Source organism: Coloeus monedula (genome assembly GCF_965178545.1).
Source record: "Coloeus monedula genome assembly, chromosome: 1".
NCBI lineage: Eukaryota > Metazoa > Chordata > Aves > Passeriformes > Corvidae > Coloeus > Coloeus monedula.
Window position 1 is genome coordinate 36262899 of NC_138781.1, and position 19306 is coordinate 36282204.

The 19306-nt window shown below is 36.1% G+C and overlaps 1 protein-coding gene across 1 annotated transcript in view; it reads left to right on the plus strand.

Moving 5' to 3' along the window:
* The window catches only part of PLCL2 (phospholipase C like 2), a 103161-nt gene that overhangs the window by 49897 nt on the left and 33958 nt on the right, over nucleotides 1-19306 (plus strand). The window contains exons 3-4 of the mRNA XM_082291433.1: nucleotides 6030-8516; nucleotides 11885-12088. Of these exons, the coding sequence (XP_082147559.1) occupies nucleotides 6030-8516; nucleotides 11885-12088 (2691 nt within the window). The remainder of the gene's footprint in view (nucleotides 1-6029; nucleotides 8517-11884; nucleotides 12089-19306) is intronic.

The following is a 19306-nucleotide window of genomic DNA, read 5'->3' on the forward strand; positions in this document are numbered from 1 at the left end:
CTTGAAATCAATGCTTAATTTTGTGTATCAAAGATACAGAAACCGTTGCTGATTTGAGTTACCTTTTATTTTCCTTCCTTTTTTTCTACTGCCTCTTTGACACAAAAACTTGCTTAGCCTCTTTTATAAAGCCGCATTCTATGTTGTAGAATGAGTTGGCAGCTATGCACAGGAAAACTATACATAATATGATTTATTTTTTCATATGTGCTTGCAAAAACAAGTGGTCCTGTTCATTACTGCTGTTTCAGTTACAGGTGTTTTTTCAAAGAAAACCCTAAATATTTTTGTGCTAAAAATATTTGTAGAGATAAAGATAATATGATTGACGTTGCACTTGTATCACATTTGTTCATCCACACTAGCATTTATATCTCTAAAACCACAGGTGGAACCTTGGAAAAGAACAAATTACTGATATTATAATGTTTTTAACAAAATGCATTTAGAAAATGAATATTTTAAAGTGCTGACTTAAATAAATGTGTTTTTTTTTCTTTGACTAGACTTAACTATATATAGACATGCTTTCTTAAGTATGAAGAAAATCTATGAAATTCAAGTTTTTTGTCTTGAAGAAAAATGCTTAAGAATTTTAATTAAATAAACAGAGCATCAATTTTTGTTTAACTTACTACTTCCTGAAATAGGCTTGTTATACATCATGTCTTCAAGCTAGGCGATTTTGCAATTACTGCTGAATTGCATTTGATAAAAACAGGCAGGTCTTGTACTCAAATTGGCTACGTACGTATCACATCTACTATAAAAAACAAGTCATCAATGAGCTGTATAGTGTCAGAAGAGTAGTTCACTGTGTGTTCATTATGAAGATCATCAGTCTGCCTGTTCTCATCAAAAAGTAATGAATTTTACTGACACTGTTGGCTACAGATGTACACTAAATTATATCTAAAACAGCTTTCACACTATATGACATGAAATAATGGTGTAATTGGATAAAAAAATTTAAATTACCACACTTAAGTCGGACCTTTCTTCTCACCTACTCACCTGAAATTGCTCAGAGTATTGGCACACCACTGTCCTTCAGGTTCACAAGCATGCCATTTAATTCAGAACTTACTTGCAAAAAAAAAAAAAAAAAAGAAAAAATTGAAAGCTCTTGAGACAGTGTACCTGATTGCAGTCTTATTACTATGCCTATGTACAGACCTTGCTAGGCTGAATGGCTGACATTTGTCTTGTTTCTGTTTGGAATGAACTAAGTAGGCATTCTTGGGATTGTAGCTTCTACAGACTGTGTACCATCGTTGCCTCAAGGTGGGTGAGTTTTCTCAGAGGTTGTCGAAGCTCAGCCCTTGGCAATCAAAAAGCCTGCAGTGAGGTGCTGCACTTCAGGGGGTGTTTTGTGTTCTTGTTTCTTATGTAATCACTTGGCCGGCAGAGCACTTGCCTACTCATGGAGTGGTTGGGCTCTGATCCCTCTGCCTGGGCATCTTGGAGTGCTCATGCTCTCAACACTAGCATGGAGCTGCCTTCCACACTTTGGTGAACATCTGACATATAAAAATGAATGGAAATTCTGTATGGTTAGAGCATAAACAAGTAGCAGCAGGAGACCTGTCCACCTGGGGAGGTGTGTATTGAGAGGACAAAATTCAGTGTTCAGGTCCTTGCTATGTGGACTACATTTTGCATTCAGGGTCACCAAGTGAAATGTTTATGTTTTATGACATCAGGGACTTTCACTTCCCAGACGAGTGCTCTAGAAATCTGCCACTGTGCCACTTCCTCTTGTTACCATTGTCTTTTCTTTTTTAAGTCCTCTGTTCTAAAAAGAGTACCTTAGTGGGCTAAATGCAGATAGAGGCCTGGATTTTCCAGTCTAGAAACTACCACCTCAAATCTGCAGGTGGCTTTAGTCATGGAGAGAGGCAGGATGTCATGCACCCATCTCCAGAGTTTGCATGGGCCAGTGTGAGGACCATTCTGTATTGGCAGGTGGATAGTGTGTTCTGCACTGTACTCTTGCTGAAGCCCCACATCTACCACTTTGACGGGGTTGGCAAGCCCCTGCTTTGGGCTGTAAGTGTTCTTAATTCCACTGGACCAAATGGTACCTAAACATCTTGGCAGCTTGGTGTTTAAATATTTTTTAAGTACTGCTTCTGGGGCATGATTCATTTGGGCATTTACAGGTCATAAAGTTCACTCTCTGCTTCCTTTTCTTTAGGAGATGTTTACAAACCTTACACTATTCATCATTTCCTCTGACACCCTGATCTATTATGTTATCAAATAAATCTCTGTTTGAACTCTACTGCTGTCCCTATCAGTACCAGTGGTTATTTGAACTGCCTTTTAAGTAATTTTATCATAAAGTTGCATAAATCAAAAGCGTTGGCGTTCAGGAATTATGTGTACCTCTCTCAGTGTCTGATTCAAGATTCTCTGTTGTCTCCAGAATTCTATTTGGTAGATAGTGCTGTCTTGTCACATAGCTGTTTCTTTGTTGGTACCTTGAGAGGCATAAAAAAAGTTATCATGGATATACTCTTCCCTACTTGTGCTTTTAATCCACTTTCTCCAGCTGTGTCTGTCTCTTAAGTGCCGCAGGTGACAGCTGGGATTATTTCTGTTTTTTAAACTGCTAGATGCTTGTTAGGAACTCCTGGATAAACTAAACTCCGTGTAGTCGCTTGTAGTGGTTATGAGCAATGTTTCAAAACAGTTTTATCTGTGGTCTTGTCTGTTCCTCAAAACATCTTGCAGGTGACCTTGGCTGGGGCATAAATAGTATTAAGAAATGTATTGATGAGGTGGTTGTTCTGGTTTCAGTGTTTAAGCCTTATGAAGCACAGGCAGTCTTTAGGGGAAATCCTGTAATTGATGGTAGGATGTTATAAACTGAGGATTGACACCGTCGGTCTTCATTGTGCGAGAGATCCTAGAATGATTGAAAGTTGTTTTGGCACGAAAATTGTAGCTGCTGCTCTGGACTGAATTATGCATCTGCGCTGTAGAGTCAGTGTCACTTTGAGCATGTTGAACAGCAAGAACCCTGTTAAGTCTTATGAATGCCAAGAAGTCACTCCTGTGTTTGTTCAGATACAGTTTTCTGATATGCCATTCTTTTTGATTCAAGGCAGACCTAAGGCCATGAGAGACTTAACCCAGTTCATGAATGCCACCTCACTTTCAGGGTAAAATCCTCCACATCTTAGAATAAATTTGTCTCCTCCATGCCAGACTATATTGCCAAGACTCACAAATGAATTTCTCACAGTTTGTGTATGGTCTATGCAATTGCATTCTCAGCTTGTGGAGTGAGAGTTTTTTTCTGTGTCTTTTCAGAAAAGCAGGTTTTTCAGACAGGTGAGTACTTCTTGCCAGTGTCTTTGGTAAAATATCCTTGAAGTTACTCTGTTCATGCACATTGATCGTGACTGCCATGTCTCTGCTGGGGTGGGGACTTGCACAGGCCGTCTGGTAGCTCGGGATTATTGATTTCTCGAGAAGCAAAAACTTATGAAGGGTGTTCTGGAGCTCAGAATGTTTTCACAGTCATTCACACTGTGGTGCTGGCTTTATATAAATAATTGGAGTGGCTAGACTGTTTTACCCTGCAAAAATGAAGGGTACTGGTGAACTGGCTGCGAATTCATCTGGCAGGCAAGCAAAATTATCTTGCAGGTGATACATTGAATTACTCCTCTGATCCACATGCATGAACTCCAGTTTAAGCTTTCAGTAACTAGAGCTGGCAATGGGGCTGCCTTGAGATGGGCTTGTTTACATCAGATGGTATCAAGAAATGGAAGATATTTCTTTTCTTTTGCTGTTCAGTGTCTTGGATCAGATACAGTCCTGATCATAGAGACCTTTCTTCTGGTCATGGTCAGGCAAGGTAATACTTGCCAGGCATTGATGGTTCTGGTGTCAGGAGGTTATCTGTCAGTTGTCTGTCACTCAACAGTTTGAGAAGTGTATTCCTCTCCCAGGTCTGTGACTGAGAAATCTAGAGCATTAAGGAGTTTCAAAATGCTTAATTCCAAGCCCTGAAGTACCAGGCAGGAATGTCATTGCTCGTTTACGTGGAACTGTCCTTCACCACTTTTTCAGGTTAGGAGATATAAACAGGTAGACAAACAATCTAGGCTTAAAATAGAACAAAAACCTCTGTAAACAAAAATCACATTTGATTTTTTTTTTTTAAGTTAAGGAAATTTGCTGTTGTTTGAAAACAATCCTTATGCCTAAACTACATGTAATGAGATTCCGAGAGTCAACCATGTGCAGTATCTGTGCAGTATCCATTGCAGGTGTTTGATCTGCAGTTAGAAATAAAACAGTCCTCTGCAGGGTTATTCGCTTTTACTGGTCTCTTGAGAACTTGAATAAAGCAAATTCTGCTGTCATTAAAGGTGCAAGAATAGTATGGTTGATTAATTTTCTCAAACACAGAACAGCTAATATTAAGTCTGCTCACTTTACTAATCATTGTTTTCAATGAAAGACTTTTCAGGTGCTTATAAATTAAATTACAAAACAAGGACTCTGCATTTTTAATTTAATGAAATTAAACATACAGCACATGTGCCCTGAACTGGAAATGCATTTTGTAATGGATGGTTTTTATTTGAACATCTGTTCAGCACAGCAATCATTAGAAGTTTTCTTTCACTTTCCTTTCTGCCATTTAAGCAATGCTGATTTGCACTGGAGCAGAGGGAATATCAACATTCTTTTTTTTTTTTTTTTTACAAAGCTGGAAAAGTAATTTTTTGAGCTGTGCTGGTTTATAAGGAGAACACTTCTAATTAGAATATCTAATATAAAAATATTTTTTAATGCAAGTGTTACTTCAGACTAAAAGTTAGGTCATCAAGACACGTTGCTTTCAGAAAAAAACCCCAGCGTTTTTCAGTCTCAGAAAATGCAGATAATAAAAGCACACAAGTTTCTTAAATTCAGTTCTTATGAAATTGATTGTACTTAAGACCTGTGTTGCTGATTTACTTGCACTTGTTTTAATTACCACAAACAGGTACAATAGAGGTAGCTAAATGACTTTTTTTCCTTTTTTTAATGCTTATATATCCTGATATACCCAAGCTTTCTCTAGTAAAGTAAGACCTCTGGGTTATCTCATTGCTTTAAGAGCAATGGTGAATCACTTTTGCTTCCCTTCATGACCAGGTTTTCCATTCCAGTCCTTTCTAAAGACATGAAGGTTCTTTGGAAACAGTTAAACCCTCTCAGAAGTTTCTTTCTGAGTCACTGCTGTATTTTCTGAAACTCAGAACTTGCAGGGAATTACATCTGCTCCAGTCCAGTTCCTTGTGTTTCTGTCCAGCTTCTTTAGACTGTCATGGGTATTTTCCTGCTGTAGGGGAGGGATGCGTGAGTGCTGTGGGGAGTCTGTGGGAAGAACATGGATGGGTGCTCTGGTGAAGGCAGCTATGCATAAAGAAGTGCTATTAATGTCTTGTATGCTTAGATTAGGGCCATGTCCTATGGATTTTATGTAGTTAGGACCATGTCCCATGGATTTTATGTAGTTAATTGTGTATTAATGTTTCTCTGGTGTTCACAAGGACCCTGTCAGCATGGTATTAAAGCATTATATTCTATACTGACAACTTTGGCAAGTATCTGTAGGACTGTATAAGGACTCAGAGAAAAGCTTGCTTCCTACTGCCTTGACTTCAGAACCTGTTCTCTCTCTAAGATACAACTCATAAAATAAAATGTATATACATATATGCAATAATACAGCATTATTGTTTTGTTAGCATCGAAAACTTTTTTTTTAAATTTTGTGTTCATCAAAAATACTTAAAAAAAAATCTGGAAGATTAGTTATAAAAGCAAGAGTAAATAGAAAGCCATTATTAGTATTTTCACTGTGATGATTCCAGTAAGAATTTCCATCTTACTGGTCATCACATAGACATTATTGAACTATTTGATGAACTTTCAGCTTTAAATTGAAACCTGTTTCAATGTTGAGCAAAATCATACTGATACACTATTTTTTTTCTCCCCCCCTCTTTGTTTACTAGGATGGTACGAAACAGAAACGAGAAAGGAAGAAGACTGTGTCATTCAGCAGCATGCCCACAGAGAAGAAGATCAGCAGTGCAAGCGACTGTATCAACGCCATGGTGGAAGGCTCTGAACTCAAAAAAGTCCGATCCAACTCCAGGGTGTATCACCGATACTTTCTTTTGGATGCTGATATGCAGTCTCTACGCTGGGAACCTTCGAAAAAGGATTCTGAAAAAGCAAAGATTGATATCAAGTCAATCAAAGAAGTAAGAACAGGAAAAAATACAGATATTTTTCGCAGCAATGGAATATATGACCAGATATCAGAAGATTGTGCATTTTCAATCATATATGGAGAAAATTATGAGTCACTAGATCTGGTTGCTAACTCAGCAGATGTTGCAAATATTTGGGTTACTGGCTTAAGATACCTGATTTCTTATGGAAAACATACTCTAGATATGCTAGGAACTACTCAAGATAATATGCGGACTTCGTGGCTTTCACAAATGTTCAGTGAATCAGATGTAGATAATTTGGGACATATACCCCTATGTGATGCTGTACAATTTATAAAAGACTTAAACCCTGGTTTAAAAACTAATAAAATTGAATTGAAATTCAAGGAGTTACATAGATCCAGGGAAAAAACTGGTACTGAAGTAACAAAAGAAGAATTTATTGAAGTTTTTCATGAACTTTGTACCAGACCTGAAATCTATTTCCTGTTAGTTCAGTTTTCAAGCAATAAAGAATTTCTAGATACCAAGGACCTCATGATGTTTTTGGAAGCAGAGCAGGGTATGGCACAGGTCACAGAAGAAATAAGCCTTGAAATTATTCAGAAATATGAGCCAGCCAAAGAGGGCCAGGAAAAGGGTTGTCTTTCTATAGATGGGTTTACAAATTACCTTACTTCACCCGACTGCCACATATTTGATCCAGAACATAAAAAAGTTTGTCAAGATATGAAACAACCTTTATCTCATTATTTTATAAATTCATCTCATAATACATACTTGATAGAGGATCAGTTTCGAGGGCCTTCTGACATCACAGGTTACATTCGTGCTCTAAAAATGGGTTGTCGAAGTGTTGAACTGGATGTCTGGGATGGTCCGGATAATGAGCCCGTGATTTACACAGGGCATACAATGACATCACAAATTGTCTTCCGTAGTGTGATTGACATTATTAACAAGTATGCCTTTTTTGCTTCAGAATACCCTCTTATTTTGTGTTTAGAAAATCATTGTTCTATTAAGCAGCAGAAAGTAATGGTACAACACATGAAGAAAATTTTGGGGGACAAATTACATACGCAGTCTCCAAACATTGAAGAGTCTTATCTTCCATCACCGGAATCACTTAAAGGGAAAATACTAATTAAAGCAAAGAAGCTTTCTGCTAATTGTTCTGGAGTAGAGGGAGATGTTACAGATGAAGATGAAGGAGCAGAAATGTCACAGAGAGTGGCGAAAGAGGGGGTAGAACAGCAAAACTCAATGACAGGGAAACGATTCCAGCTCTGCAAAGATCTCTCTGAGTTGGTAAGCATATGTAAATCAGTTCAGTTCAAAGAGTTTCAAGTTTCATTTCAGCTCCAGAAGTACTGGGAAGTGTGCTCCTTTAACGAAGTGCTTGCTAGTAAATATGCCAACGAAAACCCAGGAGACTTTGTAAATTATAACAAACGTTTTCTCGCAAGGGTTTTCCCCAGTCCTATGAGGATTGACTCTAGTAATATGAATCCCCAGGACTTCTGGAAATGTGGTTGTCAGATAGTAGCAATGAACTTCCAAACGCCTGGCTTAATGATGGACCTTAACATTGGTTGGTTTCGACAAAACGGAAACTGTGGCTACGTCCTTCGTCCTGCTATCATGAGAGAAGAAGTTTCCTTCTTTAGCGCAAATACAAAAGACACTGTGCCTGGAGTTTCACCTCAGCTGCTTCATATTAAGATCATTAGTGGGCAAAACTTCCCTAAACCCAAAGGATCAGGTGCCAAAGGTGATGTTGTGGATCCTTATGTCTATGTTGAAATACATGGAATCCCTGCTGACTGTGCTGAGCAAAGGACGAAAACTATGCATCAGAACGGAGATAACCCAATTTTTGATGAAAGCTTTGAATTTCAAATAAATTTACCAGAGCTAGCTATGGTGCGTTTTGTAGTGCTGGATGATGATTACATTGGGGACGAGTTTATCGGGCAGTACACTATTCCCTTTGAGTGTCTCCAGACTGGTTATCGGCACGTTCCTCTGCAGTCATTGACTGGTGAAAGTTTAGCTCATGCTTCCTTGTTTGTGCATGTGGCCATTACTAATCGAAGGGGTGGTGGGAAACCTCATAAGCGGGGCCTCTCTGTGAGGAAGGGCAAGAAATCAAGGGAATATGCTTCTATGAGAACATTATGGATTAAAACAATAGATGAAGTGTTCAAGAATGCCCTCCAACCTATTCGGGATGCTACGGATTTGAGAGAAAATATGCAGGTACAGTTTTATAATCAGTTTATTGGTTCATATGTGTACCTTTGTATTGTGATACATATGGAATATATGCTTTTTTAAGTGTCTTGTATGTTGAATTATTTGAGTCTAATGCTGAACAGCTTTAAGAATGGATCATGTCAGAGCAGCCTTTTAGGTGAACTGTCTGTTGATGTAACCTTGAATGCACATGTGTATTTTGTTGAATGTGACCTGGAAATAGGAGACTTCGGTGCTGGAACTCAACCCTGTTGACTCATCCTATGTCTTTGAAGGAATATTAGAAATAAACTAAAAGAAAGTATGGCGATATTTTAGTTATTTTTAAAAATTAAGTAGAAATGTGGGAGAAATATACAACAGATAGAAAAGGGAGACTTTAATGCTTATCAGAGACCTTACTTGTACATCTAAGAATGTTTAGCATAGTTTCACCAAAGTTATGGTTTTTCTTAATTCCCAAATAGAAGGGAGTACTTTCAGAAAGATCCCATCTGCTTTCCATGATTCTTCGTAGTTATGTTAGAAATACATGGCATTAGCACTAACGTATTAGAAGGTGCCTTCTAGAAGAAGTTGTCATACTTTAAACATCATGTTAGTAAACACATGGAATTTAGGGAAAAAGTGCAGGCTGAGGTGCTTGGTTTTGTGAAAGCCAAGAGATCTCGCTTCAAAAAATGTGTTATTTGGAGATTCCATGTAAACCCCTTTTAGAAATGGATTAAGTTATGTTCTATTTAATAAAACTTTTAACTATTCAGGAACTTCTGATGGAATACTAGCAGTGATCAACAAAATTAAGAATTGTAATTTCAAGTGGATTGATCTGTCAAATCCTCTTGCTGTTATATAGTGTTAAGGGAAAAGCGATTAAAGGAAATGCCTGAGACCTGATTCTGGATTTTAAAGGCACATCAGTGTATATAAATTTCCTTTGTGAATAATCTTATATTAAAGATATTCTAACAGTAATACAATTTTAAAACTAGCTTTATATGAAAGAAGAAATTAGTACATCATCATGCATCTCTCCTATTCCACTCGGTACATAAATTTGCTCTTTTAAAAGATAATAAAAAAAGGAATGATAAGGACTCATAAGCGTTTCAAATTACAGGCTGCATGTAAAATGAACTTTACCTGTAGTTAACCTACTGAAGGCTAGAATTCTGTCATATGAAGAATACCTTATTTTAAGATACTTTTCAAGGAAGAACTGAGTTGAGGAAGTGATGAAAACAGAATTTTGTGTAGCTACATTAAACTCTTAAATGTGCATGCTGCAGTATGCACATATAATGATATATTGAAAACAGGCTCTACAGTGGGGTTCCTTTGAACATGAGATATTAAAAAGTATTTTATGTGTTTAATTCTGTCAGTTTGAAAGGTGCTATCAACTAAATTTGTCATTGTCTCTCAAAATGCTATCGAGAAGATATTTTAGGCACATGAGGGAAGATTAGTTTTTCTTAACTTTGCTAACAGATTATATCATGTGCACCATTTAAACTCTGTGTAACTAAGTTTTTACAACTAATAAAAGCAAATAAACCACTCAATTATACTAAGTATCAATTTATGTCAGGGAATGTGAGATTTGTTTAATTTCCATATTACTGAAATATTATGTTATAAATGGTAATGGCTTTATGACCATTATATCCTCATAATATCCTCAGAAGCCAGATTATAGAGGGCAAAGTTGGTTAGTTTGGTTTTTCTAATATAAGATGGAAGAAGAGGAAAAAAGAAAAAGTGCAACAGTGATTTTAATATTTTCTCTAAATCTGTATAGGAATAGCCTTTTTTGTTTCTTTTGTTCCTATATTACCATGACAAAAGCTGATGTCATAGCTCATTACTTGCTGCATATTAATCACTGATAAAAGTATAATATGGGTGATTGAACTGGATGTGGTGTTGCATGTCTAAGTTACTTAACAGTATGAGGAATAGTCTCTGGATATAGAGTTGGAAGTCCAAATGCAAGAGTTATAGTAGTAGCGCATATTAGTCCTGTCCTGCCTGTCATTAATGAATATATATAATCCCTGGGTCCTCGTTAACCTCTCTGTAAAATGGTTGTTCATGATGGCTTAACCATGGTACTTATCTCAAGCAAAGTCTGTTTGAATGGACTTCCCAGTGTCTGTCTCTTGAGCTGTGTAATTATTGTGTCATTGTACATCAGCTGATACAAGAAGTTTTCTGTTTCCTAGACTTTTACTTAAAGTAAACCAAAAGTGACTGGGTAGGTGCAATTTAGTGTTCACATAATTTTGCATGAATATGCTCTGCTTCGGTATTTGTCTCATAAAGGGACAGCAAAATATTTCACATTTGATTCCTGTTTGTGTTAAGGTTGGCATTATGCCTTTCTAGGAGACATGTTCACAAATGAGTCTTACTGTGCCAGCAAGATGGAAAGTGGTTTGGATTAAAATGAAAGTCTGTACCATATACCCCGCATGGGTGCGACATGAGAGAAAGGAGCACTGAGCACATTTGTAACTTAAATATACCATATTTTTGGTTTTATTTCCTGCAGGAACACAAACTCCAGACTGCCATAGATCACCAGTTCCCAATCGGTACCAAAATCCTAAATTCAGTACAGTGCTGACAATACTCCCATCATGGAATGTCAGTGGCTACTTGGAGTCACGTAGTTCCAATGCTGTAAATTTTCTTCAAGTTTAAGCTTGGCTATGTGGCTTTCTGTTCTACCACACTGGATATAAAATAAAACTGTAAGAAATCTTAGGGAAAGGTACAGAATCAGTATTTAAGTTAAAGTACCTTAAAAAATTTACTGAAGTGACTCTATGATAGGAACACATCAATAGTGGAGTGCTGGGTTTGTGAATCACACCAAATGGGAGCCAGCAAATCCACAGTACATCTGGACTGTAGTTCAGGTATGTTTAAAGTTACAAATGTGCTGAATTCCTCCTTCTACTTCACTTTGCTTAATTGGGACATTCAGCATCTAATATTTTGTTTCTCTTGGTGGCATTTAAAAAGTGTCTTAGAATTTTTCAAAATATATAAAAATATTTAACCAGCATGTTTTAGAACCTGTTTATTTCCATAGTTAGTTTTAGCCATGATAGAGAGATGTACTTGTTCTACATAGATGTCTTTTTCTGTGGCATATACTGACTTACTTGAATTTTCAAGATTTTTGTAAAATTATGTGTAATACTAGTTGCTTTTGAAAACTGCCAGTTCTTCAGGGAAAAGCTGTGGTAATTGTAGCTCAGCATTGTAGCTCAAGTATAACGGTAAAGTCTTTTATCCGGAAAGAAGAAGACTTTAAATTTCATATTTAACTGTAAAGGAAACTCTTTCTTTCCTTTTTGCAGAATGCAGTAGTTTCATTCAAAGAATTATGTGGCCTCTCCCCTGTAGCGAATCTTATGCAGTGCATTTTGGCAGTGTCTATGCACTTGGTTGGACCTGATAATACACCCTTGGTAGTAATGAATCTCAGTGATCAGTATCCAACTATGGAGCTCCAAGGGATTGTTCCAGAGGTCTTGAAAAAGATTGTAACAGCATATGAAATGGTGAGTAGTTCTTTGTAGTTGTCTTGTATTGTCTATTTAAACACTTTAAAAATATATATGTAATATACAATACCATGCCTGTTTTGAAAGTCATTTTAACCTGTGACTTCCTGGTTCATGCTTCATTACTTGTGCTTGAAAGTTATTCCCGTGAATGTACAGCAATTAGTAGTGTTTTCATACAGAGTAAAACGTAGAGGTTATTAATATACTGCATGCAAACGGGTGTTTGTACACTTCAGAAGGTAAAGTGGTTATAATCAAGAGGATTTAACAGGAAGAAGAGGATGTATTAATTTACTTGTTTTTCAGTAGTTTGAAACTTACTGTATATCTATAAACCTCTTGCTACTTTACATTTTCCACTTTGTGGACCTTGGTTTATTTAGGCTTTGACTCAGAATACAAAAATGTCATGCTTTTAGGCATTATAGTTTTATAAGCACCTTGGCGTGTAAAATTCTACACGCGCTCTGTTATTTTCCTTCTTTCTTACAGATGTCATTTGATTAGGCATTTTTACACATATAAGCAACTGCAATGTTAACTTCAGACATTATGTTTCAGTAAATACATAAATTGTGTCTTTAGAGACTGGAAATAAAACGTTGCAAGAAAGAAGGAGGGAAGAACTAATACACCAATAAAACTGATTTACATCCGCTTTGCATTAATTTGAAATGTGGAAAAAAGATCCAGATGAGTGTGATTTGAAATGTCTTCCTTACTTCCACTGAAGTAATGTCAGAGTGTAATTGATTATTTATTCATTTATTTGGTGTTTTCTTTCATGTGATGATAATTTTGCATTTATTTTGTGTGCTAAAATGAGAAACCTTGCATGGCAACATCAAGTCACTTGCCACTTAAAGAAAAAAAATGGAGAAAAATAAACCAGTAGCCCAGTTTCATATATATCTTGTAAACTGCTTTCTAAAGGAAAAGTAACTTTGGAATTATGCTATACCAAAGTGAAAAAAGCACTCATTGATAATTGGCAATTTAGGCAGAGTGTGTGTAGTTCAGTGGTGCCGGAAATACGGCAGAATCTGGTTGGAATGATAGCACAGCTACAAGAAGATAGTGTGTATCCTTTTAGTGGTGGCTTATAGGTTATCGCTATAATTTGGATGCAAACAAGCTTGTTGTTGGGGTTACATCTGTAACTCATAAAGAAGTTTTGTTTCCTTGATGAAAATGCCTCTACCTGCAGTTTGTTCTGATGTGGTGATGCTGCTTATTAGTTATTAAGCTATTCTAGGTACTTAAAATCTTAGTTTTAAGTCTGGAATAAATTTTTTGTTTGAATATCACTTAGACAAAGGTGACTCATGACTCCAGAAATCTTTACAATCTAAATTTGGTTTGCTCTTTGTCTCTCACATATGTTTTTTTCCCCACACACATCTTATACTCTATACATGATTTGAATATTTCTGTACTTGAGAAATCTGTACTTTACTTTCACGTGTAAAAGTAATACAACTTTTTTTTAGTGGCAAAAAACATTTTTCCATCTTCTCATCCCTAAAATACAACTACTGAATTTCAAACAAAGAGTATGATAGTGCTTCTAGCTCCAAATGATATTGAAGATAAGTAAATTTAAGGTTATTTTAATCAAATAAAAGTTATAAGTTAGAATAATGAAATGCATTTCAATTTTTGACATTTGGGTTTTGTCAATACTCTGTTCAGTTTCACAAAAGATTTTAGACAATTAAAATCTGTAGGGTGTGCTGGAAAATGAAGTCAGCCATGGGAGACATATTCCCATACTCTTATTTCTGAAAGTACATTGTGAAACAATGTGGGAGACATCTGTGTCATCCTTTCCTCAGAGAGAGAAGAGATGTGACAGTGTTTAGTTCCTATCTTGGTATTTGCTATAGTGGCCGATGTTTGGAGTATGACAGTTTTATAGATGGTGGGAGGGGTTGTATGATTTTGGTGTATATTAATATAATGAGCCCTCAAAAGCACAAATCTTACCTTGTTAGTTTTGACTTGGGGATATTTTTGTCATGATTAATTAATACATGGGTGTAAAATTCTGCTTAATAATGAGAGCTCTTTATTGTGAATTGAGAAAGGGTAGATGCACTGTCAGAGTAATGATTACCTACTTGTCTTACTTTCTGCTGGTCTAGGCCTCCATATAGGTCAGAATTATGTAACTGTGTACTTCCAGTGTGTCAAGTACTGTATGAAATCATGTGGATAACAAACATAGAGTTAAATGTTTATGAAACAAACTTTGGTTGGTATAATAAATGTACAGGTAGGCTGTTGTTACCTTGTGTGTCCTCTCAATGTGGCATATGTAATGGCATTCTCAAAGTGTGATTGTTTCAGGTTCATTATATTTTTAACTAATGAAGGGATTCTTATTTGTCAGAAAGACTCTCTTTTCTATAAAATTATAATAAACATAGAAAGTAGTATTCAAGATTTTAATTATTCCGATTTTGTTTACATTGGGAGTGCTTGAAGGACTCATTGTTGCTCTGTAAAGTGAGAAAGGATGCATGACCTTAGCAGCAAGGCAGTCAGTCCACATTGAAATAATTACAAATAAGTGCAATACTGCAGGGGTACATGGAAAAAAAAGAATATCTTCAGTGTAGCATAGGTACATATATTTTTTAAAGAAACAGTGAGGTAAATAAGAATAAAAATATATCAGTAGATACTTGGGATTTTTGCCTTTTAAAAATAGCACATAATGCTTTCTTAAATTGTCTGCATTCAGTGCTGTTAATGGAGGAGCTGTTAAGTGACCAAGGCTAGTACTATTCTTGTGGTAAAAAACTCTCCTATCCATGTAATAGGAACTGGACAGGACAATGAAAACCAAATACAGCTAGGAATTTTTGAGAAAGGCAAAATTTTAAGGTGTGTATTTTTCTTTAGCTTCTCCATGCTCCTGAGTATTTTTCACCCTACCATCTTTTCACTGTTTAACAATGTTTTATTTTTCCCTCTTGTTCATGAACTTCAGCCTCCTTTATGTGATACTTCAGCATGCACTCTGTTGGTATCATCACACCCATCACTGGTCAGTGCTGCAGACTGAAGCTTGGAGTTAAGGCAAGTGCCTCTTCCACACCATTGCATGTTTTTTTTAATGTCTTATAACCTTTAAGATAAACAGTAAATAAACCTAAAAAGTTATACTATGGCAGGAGAAAAAAATAAATTATCTCCCCCTAAGTCTGCAGCATTATTCAGTGATGAGTATAGTAGCACTGCAAAGATATGCTAGAGATCATACAAATAAAGCCAGACACTGTTGAGACTCTCTCTGTTTGCCCTCAGTAGAGGATGAAGTGTCCCATCTGCTGAAGATAAGCAAGCAATGAATGCAAGCAGGCATTTGCTTCTAAGAGAAAAACTAACACAGAACAGGCAGATAACTGTACCTGTGTGAAAGAAGTAAGTCTGCTACAGTAATTAGAGTTAGATGTTATTAAATCCTAATTAGGTGATGCTGCTAGTTCTTTTTTTTTTTTTTCTTTTCAGTTTCTGGGGGTGGGTAGTTTTAAATTTTTTTTTAATTTTGAGCTTATTTTGTAATTCAGAATGTCTACAGAATGCAGTATAGGTCTGTATTTGATTTAATGAAATCAAACAAAATGAATAGATTTTGTATATACACCCTAGGGATGGACTCCATCCCATTGGAAAGCAGATCTGTTTTGAGTTACACTTAGCTGATAAAATCTGTATTAGCTACCTGTTGTTCATGTAGGTCCTTGGTTATGGTTACTGTGCAAATACAGTAAGAAGGATTACAGTCATCATGCTGTGGTTATAGATTTGTATCTTGAGGGAACAAGTAGAGCAAGACATTTCTATTTCTACTCAGCCTACTAATGTGTCAGAGTTATTCAGCTGAGAAGTCTTCGTTCCCTGAAATTACTCTTTGAGGTTGCAAACTTCTGGGCAACCAAAAAATACTGGATTCAGTGCTGGTAATTCTCTCCTAAAACTGAGTATGTTTCTTCAGTTCTTGCATAGGCCTAAATATTCAGTTCCTGATTGTGTCAGAGGAGGCTGACTTCAATGTCACCAATTTCCTGTAGTAGAACTCAATCTTTGGATATCACATGATTTTAAATCACATTATAACATCTGCCCACCACTTGCATTGTGCAGTAGAAGAAAATTCAGATTTTTTCCATATGGTCCCTTTCCTGAGGAATATGTGACTGGCATAGACCATGATAGCTGTGTTCTGAACCCAGCTGGTTCAAAATGTTGTTCTTGAGCCCATGACTTTGAAGTCGAGCTCCTTGGGTGTTCCATGTTACAATTTAGCTCTTAGCATTATCTGGCTTATGAAAAAGAGAACGTAGGGCTTTGCACGGAAGATTGAAAACCTATTATTCCTTGCATTTATACTTGAGAGCATGACTGTATAAAACAAAACAAAAAGATAAAAGAAGTAGTCAAAAGAACAGACATCACAGACACTCTACAGATACTACCTGGGGAATTTGAAGTTAATATGTACCACTTATCAAAAAACAGTTGAGGAGAACAAAATGGAGGAGATCCTCATGAAAAGAAGCGTCGTCCAAAAAGCTGAAGTCATGTGCAAATGGGGAAGACAGGATCGATATTTAACCCTGCCATGGTTAAATAAGAAATAAAAGAAAACTGACTGTGAAGAATTTCAAGAATGATCTGCACAGACTTAAAAATACCAGTAACCTCTTCTCTGAAAATACCAGAAACAGGAAGTCTGTCAAAGATTGTGTAAGATCACTAGTTGATCAATGTATAAAAGAAAACCCCATCTAAAGAGGTAAAGCCACAAAACTTAATTAGTTTTTTGCATCCATATACCTGTAGAGATTAAGGTTTCACATGAAACGCTTCTTTATGAAAGACTAATTGGAGAATTAATCTCTAACTGAAATGCTGACGGAAGATATTACAAAGGAAAGGCAAAAGACTGGGAAAATAATATACCAGAAAGAGGAGATACTCATTTAAGAGTTCTGAAAGATCTCAAGAGTTGATGTATCAAAACTGCTAATTGTTGTATGTATTCTCTCACTTAAAACTGACTATCAAAGTTGTTAGTGTGGTGCCAGTGTTTTAAGAGATTTCCATGGAAGATGATGAAATTACAGATCAGACAGGCTGACATCTGTACTGTGAAAATGGGTAGAAACTGTTTTGAAGTAGAAAATTAAAGGAAACATCGAGAAATGTGTCATGTTGGGGAAGAGTCAATACAACTTTTATAAAATGAAGGGCTCGTTAATCCCTTGGAGTTGTTTGATGTCAAAAAACATGTAGACACAGCAGATCAGTCTGGTTAGATTTTCCAAAGCATTTGACAAAGTTTCCTTTCAAATGCTCATATTGAAATGAAGTTACCATTAAATTTTTAGACTTTTAAAATTCTTAGATCTTTTATGGTAGCTAAAGTGAATGTTGAACTTAACCTGGTGCTCCAGCAGGAAAAGAACTGTTAAAGACAGTTGCTTGTGTTGAATTTTGCATTAAGGGTGTGTTTTTCCAGTAAGCAGATTAGAGATAGTAGGTATAGCTCCTGCAACTTTGATCTAGCTAAAGTAGCTAAGTACTCTGGAAGCTGTATGAATTAATGCTGCCCCCAGATTTGCAAAGATCATCGAGGTGCGAGGTATGTAGCTGCTTAGACTTTCAACAGCTTTCTCGGTCTTAGCGGTAGATTGTTATAACGTCTGTTAAAGCAGTAAATTTCAGAGTTGGCAATACAAATGCAGTATTTAAATTGCGATAACACACAGTCTCTCTGTTTCCATTATTGCCTCTGGCTTTCTACAGTATTGCTTAGTTTCATTGTCACTCTCTGCAGAATAGAACTGTTTTATTTGAGTAATAAATGGATATAGTTCAGTGGTGAAGAGATCTAAGGGAAAACATCTATCATTCATTCCAAGTTAATATTGCAAATAGCCCAGGTAATGGTTTTTGCCATGTTTAATAAATTATAACAATTGTAGATCCAGGTTTTTGATATGAATTGAAATAGTTACTGATTGTATAGCTGTTAGTCTGTCACAAAAACTGAAAACAAAGCATTCATGGAAAATATAGTGAATAGCTTGGACATTTTCTTCAGAAAGAGTTGTGCTGCTTATTATTGGTTTTTATTTTCCTGTTTTATAACAGCACGAAGGTTGTAATTATGCTTCCAAAAACAGAGCTGCAGATGATAACCTTAGCTTATGCTAGGCTTTTTCAGTCCACAAAGCAAGCGTCTAATTTTGGATACTCAAGACTCCAATGCCAAATGTTGTAAAGTATGAGCTGTTTTGCATTGATTGAAAAGCTCTGATAATGACAATTTAATGCTTCTGTGAAGTCAAGATTTCTGCATTTCTTGATGAGATCATGAATGGTGAAGCTTTTTGTATCCTCTCACTTGTCCCATTATGTCTAATGGCTGACTCACAGTATTCATAAGAGCATAAAATAATATGGCTACTTAGGACAAGGAGTTCATGTGGCTTTCTGTCCTGTTTTAATGTAGTCCAATGAAATGTTTATGGAAGAGCATAAAAATAGGTTAGATGCATAGCAGCTTCTCTTATGTATTCCATATTTCCAATAGTAGATCTCTTTCCCAATAAATTTTAAATTTTCTGTTTGTCTTTTTGATTCCATCTGTGTGAAAAAAATTGTGATTATTAGAACTGCTACTGACAGTTCTTGTTTCAGAAATAATGCTACCTATTAATTTTTTCACACAGATGGTAGATTTTTGCTTCTTATACAGGTAGAGGATATTTTCATTTGATATATGTGTCCTTACTTATTGTCCACTTATCACATAGCTTTTCATTCTATCAGCTTTAGTTTTAAAATTATGAAAATCATTTTGCTACAACAACCAGATTATCAGGAAAGTGAGGAGAAGTGATTGTTGGATTTAAAAACATTTATTGTCTTTGGGTGCATAGTTTGGAAGAGAGCTGCTGATTATTATATTTACTCTGTCTTCAACCTAGTCTTTCTCATATACTTGGCTCATGAGGAATTAAGAGCGAATAGAAGACTCTTTAATGGAGGACTCGTGGACCATTTGTTCCTTTGGTAGATTTTCTTAAACTGGGGGAAAATTAATTCATTTTGGGACACTGCAGAATTAAGAACAGATTATGTCCTATTTTTTCTCAGGCCTACAAGAATTAGTTTCGGTAAGTGGATTTCATATCT